The sequence below is a fragment of the Hyperolius riggenbachi genome, chromosome 7, assembly GCF_040937935.1.
Source record: "Hyperolius riggenbachi isolate aHypRig1 chromosome 7, aHypRig1.pri, whole genome shotgun sequence".
NCBI lineage: Eukaryota > Metazoa > Chordata > Amphibia > Anura > Hyperoliidae > Hyperolius > Hyperolius riggenbachi.
This window is the reverse complement of record NC_090652.1, coordinates 37687136-37712092: the sequence shown is the minus strand read 5'-3', so window position 1 is coordinate 37712092 and position 24957 is coordinate 37687136. Positions and strand designations below refer to the sequence as shown.

The window sequence follows — 24957 nt, the reverse complement described above, 5'->3', positions numbered from 1 at the left end:
AGTGGAAACGAGCCCTGATTCTTTACAGTTTACTAAATCAATCAAAGTAGAGAATTGTTTATAAGAATTGTACGGTTAATGGGCACCTTCAGAATGAGAAGGTCTAATGTATTTATTGATATATTTGCAATCCTTTGGAGACAAGGACGGTTTTTAGTGAAGTGAGAGGGGTATGGAGGCTGCCATAATTATTTCCTTTTAAACAATACAGACAGAGGTCAGCCAAGCAATGTGCATTGTTTGAAAGGAAATAAATATGGCAGCCTCCATATCCCTCTCACTACAGCTGTGCTTTAACCTTCTGGGGACCGTCTACCTAACCCCCCTTAAGGACCAGAGCATTTTAGGGGCGGGGTGGGACTTGTTTAGGGGTTCAGGCTGCCGGATCCCCAGTATAGCTAGCCATTGGTGTCCCCTTTATAGCCAGGTGTCCCCCATATTGCCAGCAGCCTTTACTCACCTCCCAGCCTCCAGCGATGGGCAGTTCTAGCCCCCTCTGCTCTGACCGGCATCGCCGCTTGCAGTGCTGCTAAGTTCCGGGTCGTGGCTTGATGACATCATCAAGCCGTGACCCGACACTCATGGCAGAGCGAGCAGAGATGCCGGGCAGAGCGGAGGGGAATGCTAATCGCCGAGGAAACGTCAGGAAGGTGAGTCCTTGTCCTCTTCTTCCCTTCCTACCGCCACTGCTTTCGCTAATTACTACGATCGGCCAGCGATGCAAATCGTAGTGATCACGTGATCAGGAGCCAATCTCCATTGCTCCTGATCAATGAGGGGAGATGTCAGTTGTCATATGACAGCTTAATCTCCCCTCTCGGGTGCGCACGATCGCGTTAGGAGCGCTATAAGCAGGCAGTGTAAATCCTACGCTGCATCAGAGTTAGGCAGCCACAAGTGCGGCGTAGGATTTACGCTGCGCGGTCCCCAGAAGGTTAGAGCAAACCTAAAGCAAAATAAACTTATGAGATAATGATTTGTATGTGTAGTACAGCTAAGAAATAGAACATTAGCAGCACAGATATGAATCTTATATTTTTTCCAGTACAGGAAGAGTTAAGAAACTTCACTTGTTGTCTATGCAAAAGAGCTTCTCTGAGCTCTCCGAGTAATGTAGTCAGCAGTGCTATTTTCTAAAGCACTTAAAACAGGCAAGAAACAGAGAGAAACAGCTTGTGATAAGGTTTTACCACAAGAAAGTTCTACGGGTCATTATTTCTGCTTTGTTTTATAGCTTAAAAGACAGAATGTGGTTTTTGAACTACAACTGTGACAGAATGATGCAGTGTTATTTAAAAAAAAAAAAGGTATTTACCTGAAAATAAAAATATGAGACTCTTTTCTTTGCTGCTAATGCTCCTTTCGTTATCCGTACTACACATACAATTCATTATATCATACGTTTTTTTCTGCTTCAGGTTAGGTTTAAGGGAAAAAAGTGCCCTTACGGGGTACTTCCCTTGGGAGGAGGAAGCCTCTGGATCCTTAAGAGGCTTCCCCTGTCTTCCTCAGTAGAGGGGATCCAGCGCTGGGACCCCCAAAAAAGAAAATTTTCAATAACTTGTGCATGCGCATTAGCACGGGACTGCTCAGCTTTCCTCGAAAAAAACCAGGCCAGATCAGGCCCATGCTACTGTGCACACTCAAGCCACCTGTGCAGTAGCAGACCCAATCAGGCTCAGCTATTTCGGACAGAGCCCATGCAGGACAGTGCTACTGCACAGGCGCAAGGAGGCCACTCTTCAGTGGTTCCAGCGCTAACGTAGCAGGATGGGGCTTCAACCTCCTGAGGTAAGTACAGTTTTTTTTCTCCCAACTGACCTCACAGGTTTACTTTAAATACAGATGAAGAACTGATCCTAAAATTAGACTGCCAGAACCCTTAGCATGATTTGACTAACAGATATTTAATGGGTGTCTCCTTGTTCCATTACAGCAATCGAACAAAGTATCGAACAGGAAGAAGGTCTCAACCGCTCCTCAGCTGACTTACGTATCCGGAAAACACAGGTAACCAATGACAAACCTTTGTCGTCACAACTACTTACTGCCCGTCAGAGAGTACTTCATTTTCCCCTCACCTTACCCCTCCCACTTACACCTCCCGGGAGTTACTGCGCCATTTCTCTAACCTCTCTGCATCTCCACAGCACTCAACTCTGTCCCGCAAGTTTGTGGAGGTGATGACGGAGTACAACTCAACACAATCAAAATACAGAGACCGCTGCAAAGACCGTATCCAGAGACAGCTGGAAATCAGTACGTATCTTGATGGGTTACATAATAGGTCGGCAATGATGCTTGTTTGGGGTATAGGTAGGCTGTAATTTCCATGTGAGCACATGGCTCAGCATAGGACAGTTAACTCTACGGGTCAGGACTCTTTTGTGGGTATTCATATAAATAGTCCTGCTACTAGAGATGTAGGTAGACTTCAATCTCTGAGTAGGCACGTGGCCCACTATAGGCCAGGGACGGACTTACCATGAAGCCTCCTGAATCATGTGATGGTTTGGGCCACCTGACGCCTGCCTCCTCTCCACTCTTCCGCCTACCTTCCTGGCACCCACACTACCCTACTCATCCATACATCCCTGAATCCCCTTACTCATTGGACTGGTGGCACCTGCCGCCCCTCACTAGACATCATAGGCCATGCTATGGTAAAACCTCATCATCTGAGTTTTCTATTCGTTAATTACTACCTTTTTCTAATTCCTTTTTTCTATATATACCTTGTATACTAGTTGGCGCCTCTTACACCATTTGTAGTACCGATTGTCCACAATTTACCACAGAGAGCGACTCTGTAAGCCCGAGTGGGGTCGGGTCTAATCTGCCTTCTTAGTGGTCGCCTTTGAGGTAACTCAGATATTGGCCTTTGAGCAAACACTGTGTGGTCCTGAAACGTTGGCTTTTGGAGTGTTTCTATGAAGGAATAAAGGTACATTTAGAAGGTGCTAGCTTTAGCTTTGACTGTGTATGATTGAGGCATCATCCTCCACTCAGCTGTAGCACTCCTGCACCAATTTTAGTGATTGATCCAATATTGTGAATGCAAGACAATCCCAAATGCTGCAGGGGATGTCGGTTAAAGGGAACCTAAACAGAGAGGGATATGGATGTTTCCTTTTAAATAATGCCAGTTGCCTGGCAGTCCTGCTGATCTCTGTAGCTGCAGTAGAGGCTGAATCACACACCTGAAACAAGCATGCAGCTAATCCAGTCTGACTTCAGTCAGAGCACCTGATCTGCATGCTTGTTCAGGGGCTGTGGCTAAAAGTATTAGAGACACGGGATCAGCAGGAGAGTCAGGTAACTGGTATTATTTTAAAAGGAAAAATCCATATCCTTCTCCGTTTAGGTTCCCTTTAAGCGCCCGGAAGCCTTCTGGCCCTACCAACGGACGTCGGGTGACAGCAGCGGGTGCGCACACATCTCCCTGGGGAGCAAGGCAGCAGTGCCGCGGTGCTGAAGGACAGCAAATTCCTAGTAATGCTCTTAACACTCGGCCATTGCACAAGTGAAGCCAGCAATTTGGTTTAATGGTATTCCTCAGCTATGACTAAGGACCTGTGTGTCTGAAACTAGGGATGGTGGATGAGATGCAAATCATTTTGAGTTTATACAGCATTATGCAAATTTATGCAGCTTAAATATAAACCAATCAAATCCTGCTGAGGTAAAATTCAATTGGTCCATTTTCAATCTGCATAAATTTACATACAACATTTGCATACTCCTGCATCAACTCGAAAATATTTGCATCTCATTGGCCATCCCTATCTGAAATGCGTCGGCTACTAGTCTCTCTTTTGGATGTACCAATAAAGATGTCTGGATTTTACCCACGTCTAGTGTGTTATGGGCATTTCTACCTGCCTCTGTGCTGCTGCACGGTGAAGTTGCCCAGCACCGCCAGCATGTGAAGGGGTTTGTGGCGGTCAGGGGCGTAACTAGGCCCCACCAGGCCCCCCTGCAGAATTTCTGAGCGCCTCCCCCCCCCCCCCCCCCCGGTGCCCGCTCGGGGCCGTTTTGTGGGGGTTGGAGGGGACGCAGCGTGAGGGGAAAGCCATGGCCACATTCGGTGGGGAGGGGGGACGTTCCCCTTCCCCTCCCTCACCTTGGGGCTCTCCCCTCTGCGCTCCCCTCCAGCTTAAATTAGAGTCCAGGCAGCGGCGAGCAGCGGCAGGCAGCAGACAGATACATACCTTCCGTGTGCTCCAGCGTGCATTCTTCTCTCTAGTCTCTGACGCGACTTCCTGTTATACAGGAAGTTGCGTCAGAGACTAGCGAGAGGAACGCACGCTGGAGCGCACGGAAGATATGTATCTGTCCGCTGCCTGGACTCTAATTTAAAGTAGAGGGGAGGGGAGAGCCCCGAGGTGAGGGAGGGGGGGGGGGACGTCCCCCCTCCCCGCCGAATGTGGCCATGGCTTTCCCCTCATGCTGCATCCCCTCCAACATCCACAAAACAGCCCCGAGTGGGCCCCAGGGGGGGCCCGGGCCCCCCTCGGGAGCAGGGGCTGCAGGCCCTATTGTTACGCCAGTGGTGGCGGTCTACCTGTTGCTGTGTAATCCTCATGCGATGGGCAGGTGAGAAGTAGCTTGCACACTGCATGCTACTTATCACCTAGCATAGTGCATGGCTCATAAGGTTTTAAACTGTATCAGTGATTTACCACCGAGACCCCAAAGGGATGCAGTGCAGTGGCCATTATCAGGGCTGCTACAATGAAAGTGAGCACAACAAACCCACTTTCTCGGCCACCTCTATGGTTGCTGTTACTTGAATATTCCACTAGGGGGAGCAGCCCCTACAAGTGCAGGGGGGCCCAGAGGTGTGAAGGGGCCCCAACTACTAGCCTTCCCTTTCTCTGATACGCCAGATCAGGTGTTTTTGTGGCTACACATGTTATGGGTATGAAGAGTATGATGGCCACACTTGTTTTTTGACCCTTGCAAGATGGGCCCCCAGGCCGTGGGAGTCACCTAGGGACGGCAAGGGAAGGGGTGTGGACATTAAGGGGCCCCAGGAAAGTTTTTCTGGGCTCCCCATGATTCGTAGTTACGCCCCTACCAACACAATCACTGAAAAGACCATAATGCCTTGGTCCAGAGACATGCTCTGATTGGTTAGTAACTCTGACCAATCAATGCCTTTGTTTACTTCCCCAGTAATCAATTAGCACCTCTCACTAGCTACTCTTGTACTTTCGGTATAAAATGTGCTGATTTAGATCACTGTGGCCCAGTGGGTAAGCAGGAGGGAAGCCTTGCTGTAGGCCTCATTGGCCTCTTTTGTACACAACGGACTGTACGCAATCAGTGTTGTCACCTCTCTCATCAGCCCTCAGTGTTGTGCCTCATAGAAAGATGCAGAAAACCTAATGCAGATGCTACTTCTTGCTATACCCATATATGCAGGGCTGGATTTCTGGAAAGGCCAAAAACGCCCAGGCCTTGGGCGCCTGCAGGCCCAGGGGCACCTAAACATGAAGGAGGGGTTACTACATATGAAAAAGAGGGTGAAATGGGGAGCAACACATAGAAAAGGGAAACTGATGCTCAAGAGAGCTGTTAGTGAAAGAGAGAGGCTGCTGTACATGGAAGATATACATGGAAGAGGGGGCTGCACATGGAATGGGAGGGGCTGCTGTACATGGAAGCTATACATGGAAGAGGGGGCTGCACATGGAATGGGAGGGGCTGCTGTACATGGATGATACACATGGAAGAGGGGGCTGCACATGGAATGGGAGGGGCTGCTGTACATGGATTCTACACATGGAAGAGGGGGCTGCACATGGGATGGGAGGGGTGCTGCTGTACATGGATGTTACACATGGAGGAGGGGGCTGCACATGGAATGGGAGGGGCTGCTGTACATGGATGATACACATGGAAGAGGGGGCTGCACATGGGATGGGAGGGGCGCTGCTGTACATGGATGTTACACATGGAGGAGGGGGCTGCACATGGAATGGGAGGGGCTGCTGTACATGGATGATACACATGGAAGAGGGGGCTGCACATGGAATGGGAGGGGCTGCTGTACATGGATTCTACACATGGAAGAGGGGGCTGCACATGGGATGGGAGAGGTGCTGCTGTACATGGATGTTACACATGGAGGAGGGGGCTGCACATGGAATGGGAGGGGCTGCTGTACATGGATGATACACATGGAAGAGGGGGCTGCACATGGAATGGGAGGGGCCTTGGGCGCCTGCAGGCCCAGGGGCACCTAAACATGAAGGAGGGGTTACTACATATGAAAAAGAGGGTGAAATGGGGAGCAACACATAGAAAAGGGAAACTGATGCTCAAGAGAGCTGTTAGTGAAAGAGAGAGGCTGCTGTACATGGAAGATATACATGGAAGAGGGGGCTGCACATGGAATGGGAGGGGCTGCTGTACATGGAAGCTATACATGGAAGAGGGGGCTGCACATGGAATGGGAGGGGCTGCTGTACATGGATGATACACATGGAAGAGGGGGCTGCACATGGAATGGGAGGGGCTGCTGTACATGGATTCTACACATGGAAGAGGGGGCTGCACATGGGATGGGAGGGGTGCTGCTGTACATGGATGTTACACATGGAGGAGGGGGCTGCACATGGAATGGGAGGGGCTGCTGTACATGAATGATACACATGGAAGAGGGGGCTGCACATGGGATGGGAGGGGCGCTGCTGTACATGGATGTTACACATGGAGGAGGAGGCTGCACATGGAATGGGAGGGGCTGCTGTACATGGATGATACACATGGAAGAGGGGGCTGCACATGGAATGGGAGGGGCTGCTGTACATGGATTCTACACATGGAAGAGGGGGCTGCACATGGGATGGGAGGGGTGCTGCTGTACATGGATGTTACACATGGAGGAGGGGGCTGCACATGGAATGGGAGGGGCTGCTGTACATGGATGATACACATGGAAGAGGGGGCTGCACATGGAATGGGAGGGGCTGCTGTACATGGATGCTACACATGGAAGAGGGGGCTGCACATGGAATGGGAGGGGCTGCTGTACATGGATGCTACACATGGAAGAGGGGGCTGCACATGGGATGGGAGGGGCTGCTGTACATGGATGATACACATGGAAGAGGGGGCTGCACATGGGATGGGAGGGGTGCTGCTGTACATGGATGTTACACATGGAGGAGGGGGCTGCACATGGAATGGGAGGGGCTGCTGTACATGGATGATACACATGGAAGAGGGGGCTGCACATGGAATGGGAGGGGCTGCTGTACATGGATGCTACACATGGAAGAGGGGGCTGCACATGGAATGGGAGGGGCTGCTGTACATGGATGCTACACATGGAAGAGGGGGCTGCACATGGGATGGGAGGGGCTGCTGTACATGGAAGATATACATGGAAGAGGGGGCTGCACATGGGATGGGAGGGGCTGCTGTACATGGAAGCTATACATGGAAGAGGGGGCTGCACATGGAATGGGAGGGGCTGCTGTACATGGAAGCTATACATGGAAGAGGGGGCTGCACATGGAATGGGAGGGGCTGCTGTACATGGAAGCTATACATGGAAGAGGGGGCTGTACATGGAATGGGAGGGGCTGCTGTACATGGATGATACACATGGAAGAGGGGGCTGCACATGGAATGGGAGGGGCTGCTGTACATGGAAGCTATACATGGAAGAGGGGGCTGCACATGGAATGGGAGGGGCTGCTGTACATGGATGATACACATGGAAGAGGGGGCTGCACATGGAATGGGAGGGGCTGCTGTACATGGAAGCTATACATGGAAGAGGGGGCTGTACATGGAATGGGAGGGGCTGCTGTACATGGATGCTACACATGGAAGAGGGGGCTGCACATGGGATGGGAGGGGCGCTGCGGCACAAGAAAGGAGAGACACAACATGGCCTGAGGGCACAAAAAGTATAAATCCGGCCTTGCATATATGGGAAGGAGGGTCTTTTACCTATTAAAGCCACAGAGACTTTTAGTGAATTTTAGGGGAAACTTGGAGGTGGGCTGATCTTTGTAGGGGGTACAAGAGCTCTGTGTATTAGTGTGATACAGAATCCACCTCACGCTTTTCTCTCCTCTGCAGCTGGAAGGACCACGACCAATGAGGAACTGGAAGACATGCTGGAGAGCGGGAAACTGGCCATTTTCACAGACGACGTGTGTAATGGGGCTGGTGAGGGGGAAATGGGACCATTGCCTGTATGTTTTGTGTAAGAAAATGTGACAAGCCTTTCTCAGCTACTCTTAGACACGTGTCAGGCACAGCCAGGAGCCAACAGTCACTGGCGTGTAGGAGAAGGAACCAGGCCACTGGTCTGCTGAATCCAATAGATCTTCATTTATGGCAAATTAGATCCAATAATCATTTTTTGTAATCAAAGCAGACGTACCCCAAATTCTATGTTTGTAAAGTGATGATGTTGAGGGAACCGGGTTCAGCCTTTACCATAAACACCTTCCTGTATGCTTAGGGATAATCTCAAGTCCAACTTGGATCTTTGACTTGCATGGATTCCAGGCCTTCTTCTATGTGAAGATCTCTTGCAGTTGGCAGCAGAGGTGTTCTCACAAGAAGGAGTGGAGCAGAGTTCCCAAGTCACAGAAGGGAAGTGTGAGGCCTCTTTCACAGCGGGACGTTGCGTTTGATGCAACGTTAAAGTCGCACAACGTGCCCCTGACGCAGCGCATGAAGGTTATAAAATTGGGCGTTATTTTGCACTGCGTTAGATGTCTCTTGGTGCACTGTTTTCGACGCATACTGATGGAACTAAAACGGCGCATGCGTTACATTTAAAAAAAAAAAAAAACATTACTGAGCATGTGCAACACACATAACGCAGCAGATTTATTGCTAAATGCACAGCATGCAGCACTGTCTAAATATTGCTACACGTTACACACAACGCAACGTGTGCACTGTGAATGTCGCACAGACTTTGTGTTACTGTGCGTTAGTCTGCGTTATAATTTTTTATAACGTGCGACTTTAAAGAGAATCTGTATTGTTAAAATCGCACAAAAGTAAACATACCAGTGTGTTAGGGGACATCTCCTATTACCCTCTGTCACAATTTCGCCGCTCCTCGCCGCATTAAAAGTGGTTAAAAACAGTTTTTAAAAGTTTGTTTATAAACAAACAAAATGGCCACCAAAACAGGAAGTAGGTTGATGTACAGTATGTCCACACATAGAAAATACACCCATACACAAGCAGGCTGTATACACCCTTCCTTTTGTATCTCAAGAGATCATTATACACAGGCAGTGTGCATAGAGGGGCCAGGAGGGGGGAGATGCATCACAGAACCACAACACTGAAGAACTTGGCAGCCTTCCAGACACAGGCTGACAAGTCTGACAAGAGAGAGATAAGTTGATTTATTACAGAGATGGTGATAGTAGAACGTGCTGCAGTAAGCCAGAACACATTAGAATAGCTTTTGGAACTTGTAGGATGATAAAAAACAGGATGCAATTTTTGTTACGGAGTCTCTTTAACGTCCCACTGTGAAAAAGGCCTTAGAGACTTAGCTGAAGAAGGTTTGTTCAGACAGGCGGTTGGCAACTTGTCTGTAGCATGCTGACATTTGTGAGCCATAGCCAGCTAATGATCAGTTGGTGGGAAAGATGTCTATCTGTCTCTGCACACAGCTCTAGTGCCTGGTACACACTATGAGATTTGCTGGCAGATTTAATGTCATATTGATTATTTCCCACATGTCTGATTCGATTTCTGATGGTTTTCCCGATAGAAGTGAACAGAAAACAGTTGGAAATCGATTAGTAATCGATCGTAAATCGGACATGTTGGAAATAATCAATCTGACAGTAAATCTGCCAGAAAATCTCATAGTGTGTACCCAGCATAATGCTATCTACTATATAACTTGGGGGTAGCAGGTTTCCTGGATGGGTAATATGCCTATAAATGGGCAGAAGGTTTCACTCTGTGGTTGTCTACTGTATAATAGGTTGCTAGGGCATATACTTTTTTTGTTCTTTCCCTAGTTGCTTGCTTTGCTTGCATTGACCTCATTTGCCATTCCTTCTCCCTAACCCTGCTTTGTCTGACCATGGTGTCAATGATAATCTGGTATTGACCTTGCCTATTCTGACCATGTCAGTCTTACAGATTGCCCAGCAAGCTCATGGTGACACAGAACTATGAGTGTGTAAGGGGCTGAAAGAGACCAAAAAGCTTCCTTACTAAAATGTTATTTAAAACAGAATTTTGCCTTCTTAAAGGATACCTTAGCCCGGCTCTCCTCATGCCCACCGCTCCCCGTTCTCTTCTGCTCCCCTCCGTTAATGTCTAATGTAAACTACTTTTGTGTCGGGAGTGTTGGTGCGCACTGCACAGGCTTCGCCTGACAACAGGCCCTGCCTGGCAACTCGCGTCCTTGATCATGCCAACAGCCAAGAGTGCTCGGCGCATGCGCACTATGTAGTTGTGCCGTAGTGAGCATGCACAGAGCTCTCCTGTCGTCTGTCGCTGGGCTGCGTCTATGCAGTGCGCACCAACGCTCCCAACACAGAAATAGGTTACATTAGACCTTAATGGAGAAGAATGGGGGAGCGGTGGGCATGAGGAGAGCCTCCTACACATGCCTACAAGGGCTAAGGTATTTTCCGGTTGGAGTGAGCATTCGAGGTGTCCCACAATACATCACTGCTGAATATGCAAATCATCCTTACTTGTCCGTTGAAAGCTGGAATGCAATGATGTGTCAGCTTGTTATCCCTGATAGGGCCAGCGCACACCAAAAAGCGATAGCGTAATCGCAAACGCTCATCGCTTTTTGAAGTGATTTGTCTAGGCGATTCTAGGCGTGTGCCTAGCGATTTTCTAAACGTGCCTGGTGATTTTTGCAGTGTTACGGTGTAGCGTTTCATTTAATTTTTTTGTTACTGTAGAGCTGTCACTGGACAGCTTCTGTAACAAAAACGCTTGGAAAATCGCTCTGATCTAGCGATTTTCAGAGCGATTTTCCACTTTCCTATACTTAACATTGAGGCTGAATCGACTCAGCAATCCGCAAAAATGCTGCAGGACCCGCGTTTCGTTTGGCAAAAAAGCTCTGGTGTGCTCCATCCCATTCAAATACATTAGCCAAGTGCTTTTCAAAGCGCTAGCGTTTTAAAAAGCGATCAGAAGCGCTCTTGGTGTGTGGCAGCCCTTGGCTAAACTAAACTATCAGAGATGACAGAAGGGATCATTTGCATGTGTGTAAATGTAAATTCACCATAAATGTTCTTCCTACTTGAGTCAGAAGTTAGATGTTTCTGGTTGTTTGTATAATTTCTCTTCTCTGTCTGCAGACACCTAGCCATGTGATTTAGCCTCTGGCATTTGTTGCATGTTCTACCAAACGCTTTTCAGTGCTCTCTGCCTTTGGTGTGACTGCTTCCACAATACTCACCAATCATGCTTCCAGTCAATAAACTACCTAAAATCAACTCGATATGAATCATTTGGATAGGTGCAATAAAGAGATTAGTAGCAGGTTAAATGAAAGTGATTGGGTCTAATGTAAAAGTCCCCCTACGTATGGCTACCTTAAAGTGGTTCCTACTCATCTGTGACTAATCACCAGTGTAATTTGATCTCTCAGCTGTGTCAGCTGGCTGCCTCGGCAAAGAAGCTAATTAACAAAAAAAAAACATTTTTCATTTAAGGTTATATTATGCTTTGGTTTTTCTTTTAGAGCAGAGAGGAAGTTCTGAATTCAGGTCCAGCTTTAACTTTGGCCTGTGTTTGGCCATGCACAAGTCATCTAAGATTTGATAAGAATGTTAACCATGAGAAACAGGATGTGGATTGTTGTCCAGTGTCTAGCTGGTGACCCTTCTTCTGTCCAAAACTTGTAGATCAAGATGGACTCTCAGATGACCAAGCAAGCTCTCAATGAGATCGAGACTCGACACAATGAGATCATCAAGCTGGAGAACAGCATCCGAGAGCTTCATGACATGTTTGTAGACATGGCCATGCTGGTGGAGAGCCAGGTGAGAAGATGGGGAGATGACCCTGATGGTGGATCTGAGCTTATTGCAGCGTTGCACCTTTGACCTCTCCTCGCACCTTTCTTCTCTTTCAGGGAGAGATGATAGACCGCATTGAGTACAATGTGGAACATTCCGTGGACTACGTGGAACGAGCAGTCTCTGATACCAAGAAAGCTGTGAAATATCAGAGCAAAGCACGAAGGGTGAGTAGCAGCTCACAAGACAAGAGACGCTTATGCTTGATGGACACAATGGGCCTGGTTCACTTTTTCTCTTAGGAGATCATTTTTCATCTTCTGTTTAAATAGTTTCTCAGCACTATGCAATTGAAAAAGTACCAAAAAGAAGTTGGAAAAGTACTGAAGCAAACTCAGGAGACATTGGCTATCATTCATAAAAGTGTGTTCGGTAAAGAAAATCAGTGCGGGAAAACACCGCATTCGGTATTTTAGACTTCTGTGTGCTCATTCATAAAAATGTTTACAGTTGCAACATCAGTGCGGAGATTCCCCGAACTAGGCTGGCTGTAGGCTGTCGGTAGGCTGGCTGTAGGCTGGCGTAACAGGAGAAGCTGCCTGAGCCCCTCTGTGCGCTGCTCTCACTGCTGCTGCTTGGGAGGTCTGTCTCCATTGACTTAGCTGTAATCTGCATGCTTATCGCCACATGCAAGGGAGCGGTATTCCCCGTCCTCATACCGCTTACTCTACTCTTTATGAATTGACATTTAGTGACATTTGTTAAGCTAATCACTGCACAAGGCGGTATTTATCGCTCTGCTCGGGAATGTCAGCTTTTCATGCGGTAACAGCTTATATGAATGGAGATTTTGCTAAGTGCTCGGTAAAGTCAGCTGTTTTCAGCATTTCCGCATGCAATGCTTTATGAATGATAGCCAAAGTGGATTGGATTAGCCCAATGGGCCATATGCAATTCACTTTTTCTCCTAGGAGATAATTTTTCATTTTCTATTTAAAATACATTTTCAACACTTTGCAACTGAAAAAGTACCAAAAGGTTGGTGAAAAAGAATTATCAAAATTATTTTGTGTGTTTTCTCACTTGCTGGTTGTTTAAAATGTATTTTATTGACAAAACATCACCTAGGAGAAAAAGCAGGTGAAAAAATGAATTGCATGTGGACCAATGGCCCATATTCAAGTCACATTTTCGCCAAAGTTTTCTCCTAGATACTATTTTCAGATCGTTATCAATAAAATGTCTTTTAAAGGGAACCTTAAAGAGAACCAGAGACGAAACACATAATAGATTTTATACATACCTGAGGCGTCCTCCATTATCAGCCTGGATCGCTCTCACGCCACTGTCCTCCGCCGCCTCTATCCCCTGGTACCAGGTCCCGTCTCTTCGGCCAGTCAGGGCCAGTCGACGCAAGCACAGTGCGCTCCCTCCGTACTGCGCAGACGCATGTGGAAAGCAGGCGCCGGCGAGACGGAGGGAGTCCCTGCAGATGCGTACAACTGGCCGTGTCTGGCCGAAGTGATGGTAGAGGGATATGGATGTTTCCTTTTAACCACTTGTGGACCACAGTGGTAAACCCCCCTAAAGACCAGGCTGTTATTTTCATAATTGGCCACTGCAGCTTTAAGGCCAAGCTGTAGGGCCACACAACACATCACACAAGTGATCCCCCCCCCCCCCCCCCCCGGTTTTTTTTTTTTACTATAAATTTATGTGGGGGGGGGTAATTTTTTTTTTTACTATTTTTTTTATTAATTTATTTATTTAAAACCCTCCCTCCACCCAGCCAGCCAGCCAATCATAGCGATCAGCTCTCATAGGCTTCACCCTATGAGAGTCGATCGCTCTCTTGTCCCCCAGCGCTGTACATGTCGCAGCTCTGTATATGCAAATAGACTGCGATCACGCCGTCTAACAGTCTCCCGAGCGGCAATAGCCGCTCGGAGACTGAAGAAGGAGATGCGCGTGCATCCTGCGTGCGATCTCCTTCAGTAGCCGGCTCCTGGACCTGACGCCAATTGGCGTTAGGCGGTCCTGGGGCTGCCGCCGCGGCCACACCCATTGGCGTGGAGCGGTCTCAGAGTAGTTAAACAAAACCAGTTGCCTGGCAGCCCTGCTGATCTCTTTGCCTGCAGTAGTGTCTGAATCACAGACCTGAAACAAGCATGCAGCTAATCCAGTCTGACTTCTGTCAGAGTACCTGATCTGCATGCTTGTTGAGGGGCTGTGACTAAAATTATTAGAGACACAAGATCAGCAGGAGAGTCAGGCAACTGGTATTATTTTAAAAGGAAAAATCCACATCCTGCTCAGTTTAGGTTCCCTTAACCACTTGATGACCCACCCTTTACCCCCCCCTTAAGGACCAGCGTGTTTTTTAGTGATCTGTGCTGGGTGGGCTCTACAGCCCCCAGCACAGATCAGGGTGCAGGCAGAGAGATCAGATTGCCCCCCTTTTTCCCCCCCTATGGGGATGATGTGCAGGGGGGGTCTGATCTCTTCTGCCTGCGTGTGGCTGGCGGGGGGGCACCTCAAAGCCCCCCTCCGCGGCGAAATTCCCCCCTCCCTCTCCTACCTGCTCCCCCCCCCCCCGGTGATCGAGGCTGCACAGGACGCTATCCGTCCTGTGCAGCCAGTGACAGGACGTCCCCTGTCACATGGCGGCGATCCCCGGCCGCTGATTGGCCGGGGATCGCCGATCTGCCTTACGGCGCTGCTGCGTAGCAGCGCCGTACAAATGTAAACAAAGCGGATTATTTCCGCTTGTGTTTACATTTAGCCTGCGAGCCGCCATCGGCGGCCCGCAGGCTATTCCCGGAGCCCCCGCCGTGATTTGACAGGAAGCAGCCGCTCGCGCGAGCGGCTGCTTCCTGATTAATCAGCCTGCAGCTGGCGACGCAGTACTGCGTCGCTGGTCCTGCAGCTGCCACTTTGCCGACGCACGGTATAAGCGTGCGGTCGGCAAGTGGTTAAAGCCACCATCAAGTCAGAAAATACTATGAATACTTTGGCAGTACTTTTTCACCAACTTTTGGTACTTTTTCAGTTGCTTTGTGCTGAAAAATTATTTTAGGCAGAAGATGAAAAATGATCTCCTAGGAGAAAACCTAAGAGAAAAAGTGATTTGAATAAGGGGCCAATGAGAGATAAATGCATGCTTACACGGGGTGGATGAAGCCTTGTAGCTCTGTACATGTGCGCTAAATTCTAAAGGTGGCCTTGCGCGATTCAACCAAAACGTTCTATTTTCCCATATATTTCTTTATTTATAAAAAATGATTGATTGTATCAAGAAATTGAATATAATATTTTTTTCATTCTCTCAATTTTTTTCTGATTACCTCTTGACCACGATGGAATATTCTGATAGATGTTTTTTTTAAATTATAGTATATGGTGGATTGATTTGGTTTTCTAACCAATACAATCAATCAAGAAAATTTGTCATTAAAAAAAAGAAAAAATTTCATGGTGTGTTGCCACATCTAGACAGAGGGCTATGAGGATCTGTGACGGCTATAAAAACGTTATTTTGCTGGGTGGAGATAGATCATTACTATTATTATTCATAATTTACGGTGTAGAGCACTATCAACCTTTAATAGAAGTTGCCACATCTGTCTGTCTAGAGCAGGGATGTCGAATTCCAGTCCTCAAGGGCCGAGGTCTTCACACATTTTATTTTTGGCAAAGCTCAAATTAATTGATGGGACTGAATCTGGGAAGTTGTGGTTCATCAAGTAGAATACATTTCTCCATGTATCAGTCCATCCTAAATGCTGGCAAGGATATGGCCCTCAAGGACTGGAGTTTGATACCTGTGGTCTAGAACAAGGGAGACCACAACAACACCTAATCTGGAGGATGGGGAGGACTCCTGAGTCCTGCACTGGAAATAGGGTCAGGACTCAGGAGATGCCCCCCCCCCCCCCCTGAAACATCCCTGGCCCCCCTGAAACTCTATATCACCATTCTTCCATAAAGACCAGCACGTTCTTGTTTGAACGCCGTATTTGAGGATTTGTGGTGGCACAATGCAGGCTCTAAAGACGTTATTGAGCTGGGTGGAGATGGATCGTTATTACTATTGGTAATTTACGGTGTAGAGCGCTATCATCTTCTGCTCTCAAGAGAATTACTCTGTGATCTATAATAGAAGTTGCCACATCTATCTCTCTAGCTGAACTGAAGGCATAACTATAGAGTTGCAGTGGTCACAGAGTTGTGACTTGGATACACTCCTTTTTTAGTATTTGAGGTCCAGAAGTTGTTTCAGAAGAGCATTTAAACAAGAATGTGCAGGTCTTTATGGAAGAATGGTGATATACTGTAGATTTACATTGGGGCCAGGGATGGGGGGAGGGGGGGGGGGGACACTACTGACCATGTTTCCATTGCCGTAGTCCTCTCCATCTGCCAGATTAGGTGTTGTTATGGCCTCCTGTATTCTGGGTGGGAAGATCATAATGCCCACACTTGTTAAATGACCCCTGGAAGATGAGTCCATAGGCTGTGGCAGTCACCATGGGGGAGGTGGAAATGGGTGTGGCCGATGGTGGGGCCCCATGGAAGCTGGGGGGGGGGGCACATTACGCAGTTCCGCCTCTGTCTCTCTATATATTCTATTGCAGTCTCTTGTTTTGCTATTCTTGTGTATAGTAATATAATTGCTATATCTGTAAAATGTCTGACTCTTTCTTATTTCTCTCTGACATTTCCTCCCATTTCATCTTCCACCATTGTAAACCCGTCCTTATATCGCTCTCACCTTCTGTTATCTCGTTTCCTCCCTTATATTTACTCTACTTCTTCCACTTCTGATGTATGTATTTTTATTTCTTCTTTTTTCCATTCTTCTTTGTCTCTTTCTTCTGGGGCTTACTTATTTTTCTCTATCGCTCTTCCTCTCTTCATTCCTGTTCCTGTGTCTTCCTTCTTTTGCTCTCTCTTCCTATTCCTCTATCTCCCGTCTATCTCTTTATCTTTCCTTTGTGGCTTATTTCTATTCTGTATCCTTTGTCTTTTCTTCTTCTCTCACCCCCCCCCATGTGCCTTTCTTCCTCCTATATTTTCTTTTCTTCCTCTCTTTTACCCACCCTGCATATTCCCTTTCTCCTCTGCTTCTTCCTTCCTGCATGCATCCTTTTTCCTCTTCGGTATCCCTTGTGCCTCCCTTTCTTCTCACCTCTTTCCCTCTTTATCTTTCTTCCTCCTCCTCTTTTCTTCCTGTGTTTTACTTACTGTCTTCTTCTTACCTTCTCTTCTATTTACTTTATTTCTCTTTTCCACTTCCCATTTCTCTTTATACCTCCCCTCCTATATCTCCCGTCTCCTTTCCTCCCCTGTATCCCTGCATTCTGCTGCTTTTATTGTTAATCTTTCCTCTTAAACTGTCTTCCTACCCCCTCCCTTCCCTTCCACGTCTTTTGTCTCCTTTCTTCTTTCTTTCTATTCCCCTTCCTATGTTATTATCCCTTTTAAACTTTCCTGTATCTCACTTCTTCCACCCCCATCTTGTTTTCTACTTTACCTTTTGTCCTTTTCCTGTGGTTTCCTCATTTTTGTTTCCTTCTTCCAATTCACGTGTCTTTTCTTCTATCACTTCATTCATTTTCTGCATGTCTCCTCCCTTACTATGTACTCCTTCTCCCCTGCCTTCCTCGTCTTCCCATGTTTCCCATTTTCTTCCTCCCTTTTTTCTTTTGCCCTTACCTTCCTTCCTAATCTGCCTCTCTTCTCCCCTACTTACCTTGGCCTCATGCCTTCTGTTTGCCTCTCCTCCACTTATGTCTTTACTACCTCTCTTCCTTCCTTCCTGTGTTACCTCACTTCCTCTTCCGTTCCCTTTCCATTGGTCCATTGCATCCTACTTCCTCCTGTTGCTGATGGCGGTTGGGTATGTAGAAGAAAATTATGATTATAATCTGTTGTGTTGTGTTGGGTGTTGTCTTGGCCTCCTCTATTGGAGGGACGCTGGGATTCTAAAAATAAAACAAAATGCACAATGCAGATTAAAAGGAGAGATAAAGAAAATAGTGGATTGCAAAAAGATAACAAAAAAAAAAGAGAAACAATATTATGTACATGACAAGTATTGGGATTTACGCACAGATCAGGAAGCTGTGCATCAGCCCTTTCCCTTTTGTCTATGTGGGTTTCATCCGGGAGTTAGGTTACCATCAGCTAATTCAAGCTGGCGGGGTGTGTATTCAGAAGTCAATTTGTCCCTGTCAACACTGTTAACTGACGCCAACCTAAACCAACTTCCTCAAGTGTCACCCACAGGAGCTGGGGAGCAAAAAGGGCCTCAAAATTATTCCCAAATATTTTTTTCTTTCTCAGTGTCTGTTTCCCATTTCTGTTCTTTTGTTTCCGTTTTAATTTTCGTTAACCGTCTCTCAAGGTTTAAGAAAAAAAACAAACTGTATTTATCGTTACTGAACGTGTTCCATGGGGACATGTTGCGTTGGAAGTGGGTCCGACCTGGCGCTTTCTTTTTGTCCTTTTCTTGACTGGTGGCTGAGTGTGTTTCCGTTATTTGCCAAAGTCCTGTGTGTACGTGTCCGCTCGACTTTATTCCGTCCTATTGGTCAGGTGGTGATGTGAGTGTGTTGGGGGGGGAGGTGGGGAGTGCATGCCCATTGGCTGTGTGTCTGTCCCGTTTTAAACACGCGGCCCATACCTAATGGTCACTGAGACTGAACCCTGACAGTACATATCGTGTCGGTGTACCGTCTTGCCGCGTGTGGTGTTTTCTGCAGGTTTTAGCAATAGGCAGGGGAAACATTACATTGTTGTACTCCTCCCCTCATCAGGGGGTGGAGAATTTGCTGCTCATCCTCTCACTTCTTTTGTTAGACTTTTATGACTTTTTTCTTTGCCAAAGTTTTCATGAACTAATTTTGTGTCACATGTCGCGGAATGTTTCCTTTGTGACGTCATTTCCTGTATCAGCTGTGTATCGTCTACTCCAGTCACCTGGACTTCCTGTCAGTTTGTGTCCCTCCTCCCTGACCATCGTTCTTGTGTTTAGTAGCCCAACTAACCAGATTCAATCCCTAGTTAATATATGCTGTCCTAAGCCAACAGCCACACCCCCTTCCTACACTGTATATACAAGCAGTCTTCCTGCTATACGGCTATTCAGCTTTTGCAGGTTTAAAAACTATGATCTTTGCTGTTCTTCCGACATAATGTATAGTTTTCGATCACTGGGAAATACGGGTGGTGTAAATGAAAAAAATGGGGGATTTTATTCTTTTTTTTTTTGTTAATGAAAGCAGTTTTCCTCCACGTGTAGAAGGCACAAAGCAAAGGGCACATTGATTGAGAAATAGCACAGATTATGTAAAAAAAAAAATAATAATATATATATATATTTAATTCTGAGGATGCAAAGATGATCAGGTGCATATTTTTCTTCACGAGTGAAACCGTTTATCTTGGGGTAACTATTCCCATCAATGAAGTGTAATGCGTCACAGTAATTACAATTTACCTGTGTGTATTCATGTCTTATGTCATTGCGTCTGATCGCACACTTTGCTATCGTGTCTTCATTTTCAGTATTCTTTTCCACTTTTTTTTTTAATTTTTAGCCAAATATAAATGCCAACAGACCAAAGTTTGTCCTTTTTTCCTGCCTTGTTTGCCCCACCCCTCCCACAAGTAGTGCCAGTTGTAGGGTGTTGGCAGAGCTGACCCCGGCACTGCTGATGATGGACTGGCCCTGCGGACAGCCAGGAAATACGTGAGAACGGTTAGCGTGAGAGGTAGTCGGAAGATATTCATCTTGTCATACAGCAATAAAGTACTCTGACCTCACAGCTCTACCGCTTCTGGCATCAGACAGGTGCCACAAAAGACTCGGGGCCAGTTGTCACACTTTTCAGGGGCTCGGAAGTATTATAGAGGGTTTTTTTGGGCATTTTTTTTTAATTTTTATTTTTTTACATTTTCAAGTGAATTACATTGTTAGTGTATTCAAGTACATATTGGTATGCGCAGAGATTGCATGAGTGTACGGAAAGAGCCTTCTGTGTTTATGGTGCTGTGTGCGTGTATAAAGGTCAAACTGAGATGAGAGAGCCATCTTGTGGTGATCTGGCAGTACTACAGTATTCTGTGTGTGTTGAGAGAGTGAGAGAGATAATTTGCATTACATGACGTACAGACTGAGTCACTTGTCATTGCCACACCCTGCCAAAGCTGGTAAAAAAAAATTATATGCAGAAAAAAAAAAAGAACAAATTGTCAGCAGGACACAGCAGCCCCCTCGAAGCTCTTCCTCCGCCCTGTCTGTTCGTTTCTCTGTCGCCTTTTTTGCATGAAAATGAGCTGTCTCTGTGGATATTTCAAGTCTCTTTTGTCGAGAAAAATTAAAAATAAAAAAGAATACCTTTTTACTTGGAGGAGAGGAGAAAGGGACAGGCAGTTTCTCGCATGCATGCAAGAATCAACAACTCCGGCCTAGAACTCAAAACGATGGGCGGCCATTTTGAACTGATATTTGTCAACAAGCAAACTCATCAGAGTGTTAGTTAGTAAGCGGCTTATCAGGAATGATCAGATGAAATATATATATTTATATTTTTATTTATTTGCCAGGAGGTAGCCATGGGGAGGTGAATGTTGGTGTAGCCCTTCTCCGTTGACATGTCATCAAACAAAATGGCTTCCTCAGCAGACAGAAGGGTAATTTCTCCTTAACTATGCAGCTATTCAGTCTTATAACCACACCACAGTAAAATGTGGTCTAACCTGCCTTCAGCTTTAATATTTAATAATTTAATACAAATAAATATATATATAATAAAATAAAAAAATAGCTATTAATTCTGAAAAAAAAAATATTATTAATTCAATAAAAATAGGAAAACTTTACAGAGTAGAGAAAAATGTCTGTTAATTTGTCTAATTCTGATGTCTAATGTGTAACTGAATTTATTTTTTCTCTTTCATTTCTTTTTTTTTTTTTTTTTTATTTCTAAAGGGGATTTTTAGATATGTAAGTAGCTAACGTCCCTTTTATTTTTCAGTTAAGTTTACATTTATTTATTTTATTAAATATGCTGCCTACCTAAATGTTTTTAGCGGGCCTTGATTAGAATAACTTTTTTTTTTTCATTTTTAGATTTTTTGAATGATTGTAAAATGTAAATTACAGCTGCTTGGCACTAGGCAATGTTTATTCCTCGTTTTAGATTTCTGATGTAGTAGAAAACAGTGATAAATAATATAATGTTTATATAATAAGAAGAGTAATAGGAAAAATGGAAGCATGTTCAAAAGAGCGTGTCTATTAGCAAGTTTCAAAATGGCCGTCCTCAGCAGCCATATTGTATGAGCGTCTCTGGTCCTGTTGTGTGTGTTGTGCCCTTGGATTTCTGGGTGTCTATTTGGCTTCTGTCGTCTTTGGATTTTGCTGTAAATGTTTTTCTCTGTTAGCGGCCTTGAAATTTGCATGTGTGTTTAATTTTACTGAGCGTCTCCGGTCGCGAGGATTATTGAAGTGGGAATGAGTCCTGTGGAGAGTTCATGCAGAGAGGGGGCAGCAGCACCGAGGCAGGATAGGGGGCAGGGATAAAGCATGCCCCACCCAATAGTGCCAGAGGTGGAGCCATTCGACAAGTTAGAGGGTGGTGTGTTGTGATGTCACATGGGCATTAGGATGTAAATTGTGGCAATTGTTGAAAAACTTGCCTAAGGCCCAAAACCAGCTAACATGAGGGTAAACAAATATCTAAGAAAAGGATAACTTGCTAATAGGTGTCTAACGATGAAGTGGTATAGTTCATGAAAGTGTGATCATTTAGCCACAAAGGACATTGAAAAAGCATAGTTGATTAGACAAATTAAAAGAAAATACCAATAACTATCTTGAAAATGGGGTTCCAGAATTTGTCAACGGTATACACAACTCCTGGGTTGGTCCAAGACAGCAGAGGTACTGTCAAAATGCAGCCTCGGAAGACTGATTGACTTTTTTTAAAAGAGTGACTTCATCAATCAAAGCCTTCCCAATCTTGGAAGAAAAAGGTGAACTGCTTCCTGCAGAAGATGGCCTATGACATGTGACATCCTCCTGGTCCTCTCCTCCTTTAACCCTTTCCCACCAGAGGGGCCAGTGACATCTCCCCACTAGCAGAGAAGGGTTAACTTTTTCCACTTCATCTCCTCCCTTACTCCTTCCCTCCTGTCCGATAATTTTTTGATGTTTAAAAAAAAAGTCTCAGTTGAAAAACAAAAATGTGAAATGCAAAAAAAGTTGTTTTAAGGTTGAAAAAAATATCAAAAAATGAAAAAATATGAAAAACTGCTTGCATGTTACAAAAATGTGAAAAAAAAAATTACGGCAGAAACCGTGAAAAAAGAGAAGAGAAAAATCTGAATTCTCGGTTTAAAAAAAGTGTGTCGTCTTTATTTGTTTCTATTTGTTGTTTTTTGTGTTTTTTATTGTGCTGCTGAAAAAAAAGAACAAAAAAGCATACCGTTTAAAAAGCAACCCTCACCCTAATGTGTTTTTGTGAAGTAAACATAGTCATGTCTCCTTGTGTGTGCATTTAACCTGATGTCTTTTGTCTTGGAGAGAAAGTTTGGATTCTAAAGGGGTCACATAAGGGAGTTTGATCATTCTGTGCTTATTTTAGTTTCCTCAGGTAACAAAACATGGAAACAAAAAATAATTATTTTCTAAAGAAGAAATAAAGAACGCAGCAAATTTTCAATGTGGTCATTGTTTAGAGAAAAAAAGGAAAAAATATACAAGAAATACTATCATTACTCAGTATGATATCTTTGACCACATATCTTCTGGTGCTACATTTGATTTAAAAAAATAGTGGACTAAATTTGATAAAATGTAAACTGTAGCTTTTAAATAAATATGGGATTTTTTATCATTCAATATATATTTTTTCTTTTTTTAATTTTAGACGGTGGCCATAGAGAAAAATGTCTAATAATTTTGTCAGTACAGTATTCATTTTTTGAAACTTTAGAGGGACATTTAGCAAGTATTGGACACCAAATGAGCGAGCCAGCTGATATTGGCGCATCCATGCCCCAGGGCTGCGGGCCTGATTTAGGTGACTGGAGTTTCAGCTGGGTGCCACACAAATAAGGGGAAAAAAAGACTTGAATTATGTCCCTGCTCGAGTTGTTACAACTTGAAGGAGGAATATTAATCAACGCGGACCCAGAGTTTGTGCAGGGTGAGCTATTTTTCGGCTTCAACTTGTGCCGAGATGGCCCATGCTAAGTATGAATAGACCCCCAAATGAGCATTTATCTTCTTTAACCTCTTTAGCGTTCTGGAAGAGCTGAGCTCGTCCAGTAACGCCGCTGTGCACCGCTCCGGCCCTGGTGGGCCGATTTGCACAATTTTTTTTTCAAACGCGCAGCTAGCACTTTGCTAGCTGTGTGTTTGATTCGTTCGCTGCCACTCTTTGCCGATCCGTCGCTACCCGCCACGAAAGAGGGCCCCCCCGCAGACCCCTTGTGCAGCCTGGCCAATCACCGCCAGGCTGCGCTATGGGGTGGATCGGGACTCCGTCGATGACGTCACTCCGTTCGTCGCCATGGCGATGGGGGAAGCCCTAAATGAAATCCCGTTCAGAACGGGATTTCCTGATGGACATGATCGCCGGCGGCGATCGGAAGGGTGGGAGAGAGGGAGCAGGGATAGGCTAGCTACATGTTACAAAAAAAAATTGGGTGAAAAAAACCCTCCCGCGGCCGTGCAGGTTAAAGGGACTCTGAGCACCTCTCATGGGTATGCCTTTAAAGAGACTCCGGCCAGTACTGCAAAGTACTTAAAGATGCATGGGTTTCTGTAGCCTGTGCTATCCACTTTCATTTGATGCCCAAATCGCCATTCTACACCAAATAGTTTTCGTTCGATTTCAATTAAAAATCGCGACTGCCATCTTGGCTATGTTATAACTTCCGGATCACCCCTGTCTTCTCTGTTAGAAAAGTGCATCACTGAATGAAGCAGGAAGAGGAAGTGACACCCATGGCCATTGCAAGAGGCTCCTCCAGAGGGGTTGTTGGAAGTCGTCCGGCTTAAAGGCATACCCATGAGAGGTGCTCGGAGTCCCTTTACACACCTTAACTGTGTCACATGAAGACAGTAGATAAAATGTGTTTTTCCTACCTTGACTAGTGAATGAAACAAACAAACTGACTCCCATAGCATCATTTATGATTCAAATGCTATTCACACATCAGAAAATCAACAGAGATAATATTTTTACAAGGAAATTATTATCAAAATATGATATTCTTTAAGAATAAATTAGACTAGACCGTAAAATACACACTGTTCATTTTTAACCTTCTATCACATTTAATGATGTAGTTTTTTTCTACCTTTTAGTTTAGGTTTAAAAATCTGATATTTTACACAAATTAAACGAGGAAATTATAAATATAGCAAATTGATAAACCAAAGAAAATTCTGTACTTATAGGTTTTGTATAATATCTTGTGACATGAGTACGATAAAATAAACCTTGTTTTTAAAGGGGATGTATGCTGGATTTTTTTTCAATTCTTGTTTTATTTATGTATTAAGTTTAGCACTAAAAATTATTATTAAAATTGATTGTAAAGTATATTTAATTCCAAGACCATTTTGTGTCAAATAGGAGATCTAAATAAAACAAATACTTTAAAAAAAAGTTTTACATTCCCTTTAAATATTAAACATTTACAACAGAATGAAAATATAAAGGTAAACAGACCCCTTGAATATCTTGTAGTATTAGCAGATATGTTTAAATCGTTGTGCTTATATTTTAAAGTCTGTTAGCACAGCGAAAAAATTTAAACGTTCTTTTTAAAATAATATTATACTAAAGTTATCATATGACTAAGGCGGTAATAGAATTTGAAGTTAACAAATAATTGACATCAGCTAGATACAAAATGTATTTCAGATAAACGAAAAAAC

The 24957-nt window shown here is 45.0% G+C and overlaps 1 protein-coding gene across 5 annotated transcripts in view; it reads left to right on the top strand.

Moving 5' to 3' along the window:
* STX1B (syntaxin 1B) overlaps positions 1 to 22506 on the top strand; it is a 138916-nt gene extending 116410 nt beyond the window's left edge. For 2 of the 5 annotated variants that reach the window (XM_068243926.1, XM_068243930.1), the window contains exons 5-11: positions 1937 to 2010; positions 2151 to 2259; positions 8101 to 8174; positions 11886 to 12023; positions 12116 to 12226; positions 20995 to 21009; positions 21900 to 22506. In XM_068243926.1, coding sequence (XP_068100027.1) covers positions 1937 to 2010; positions 2151 to 2259; positions 8101 to 8174; positions 11886 to 12023; positions 12116 to 12226; positions 20995 to 21009; positions 21900 to 21983 — 605 coding nt within the window. In that variant the 3' untranslated portion in view covers positions 21984 to 22506. Of the gene's footprint in view, positions 1 to 1936; positions 2011 to 2150; positions 2260 to 8100; positions 8175 to 11885; positions 12024 to 12115; positions 12227 to 17906; positions 20929 to 20994; positions 21010 to 21899 lie in introns of those variants that run through there. The other 3 variants (XM_068243927.1, XM_068243928.1, XM_068243929.1) reach the window with 3 other exon arrangements.
* Positions 22507 to 24957: the final 2451 nt, after the last annotated feature.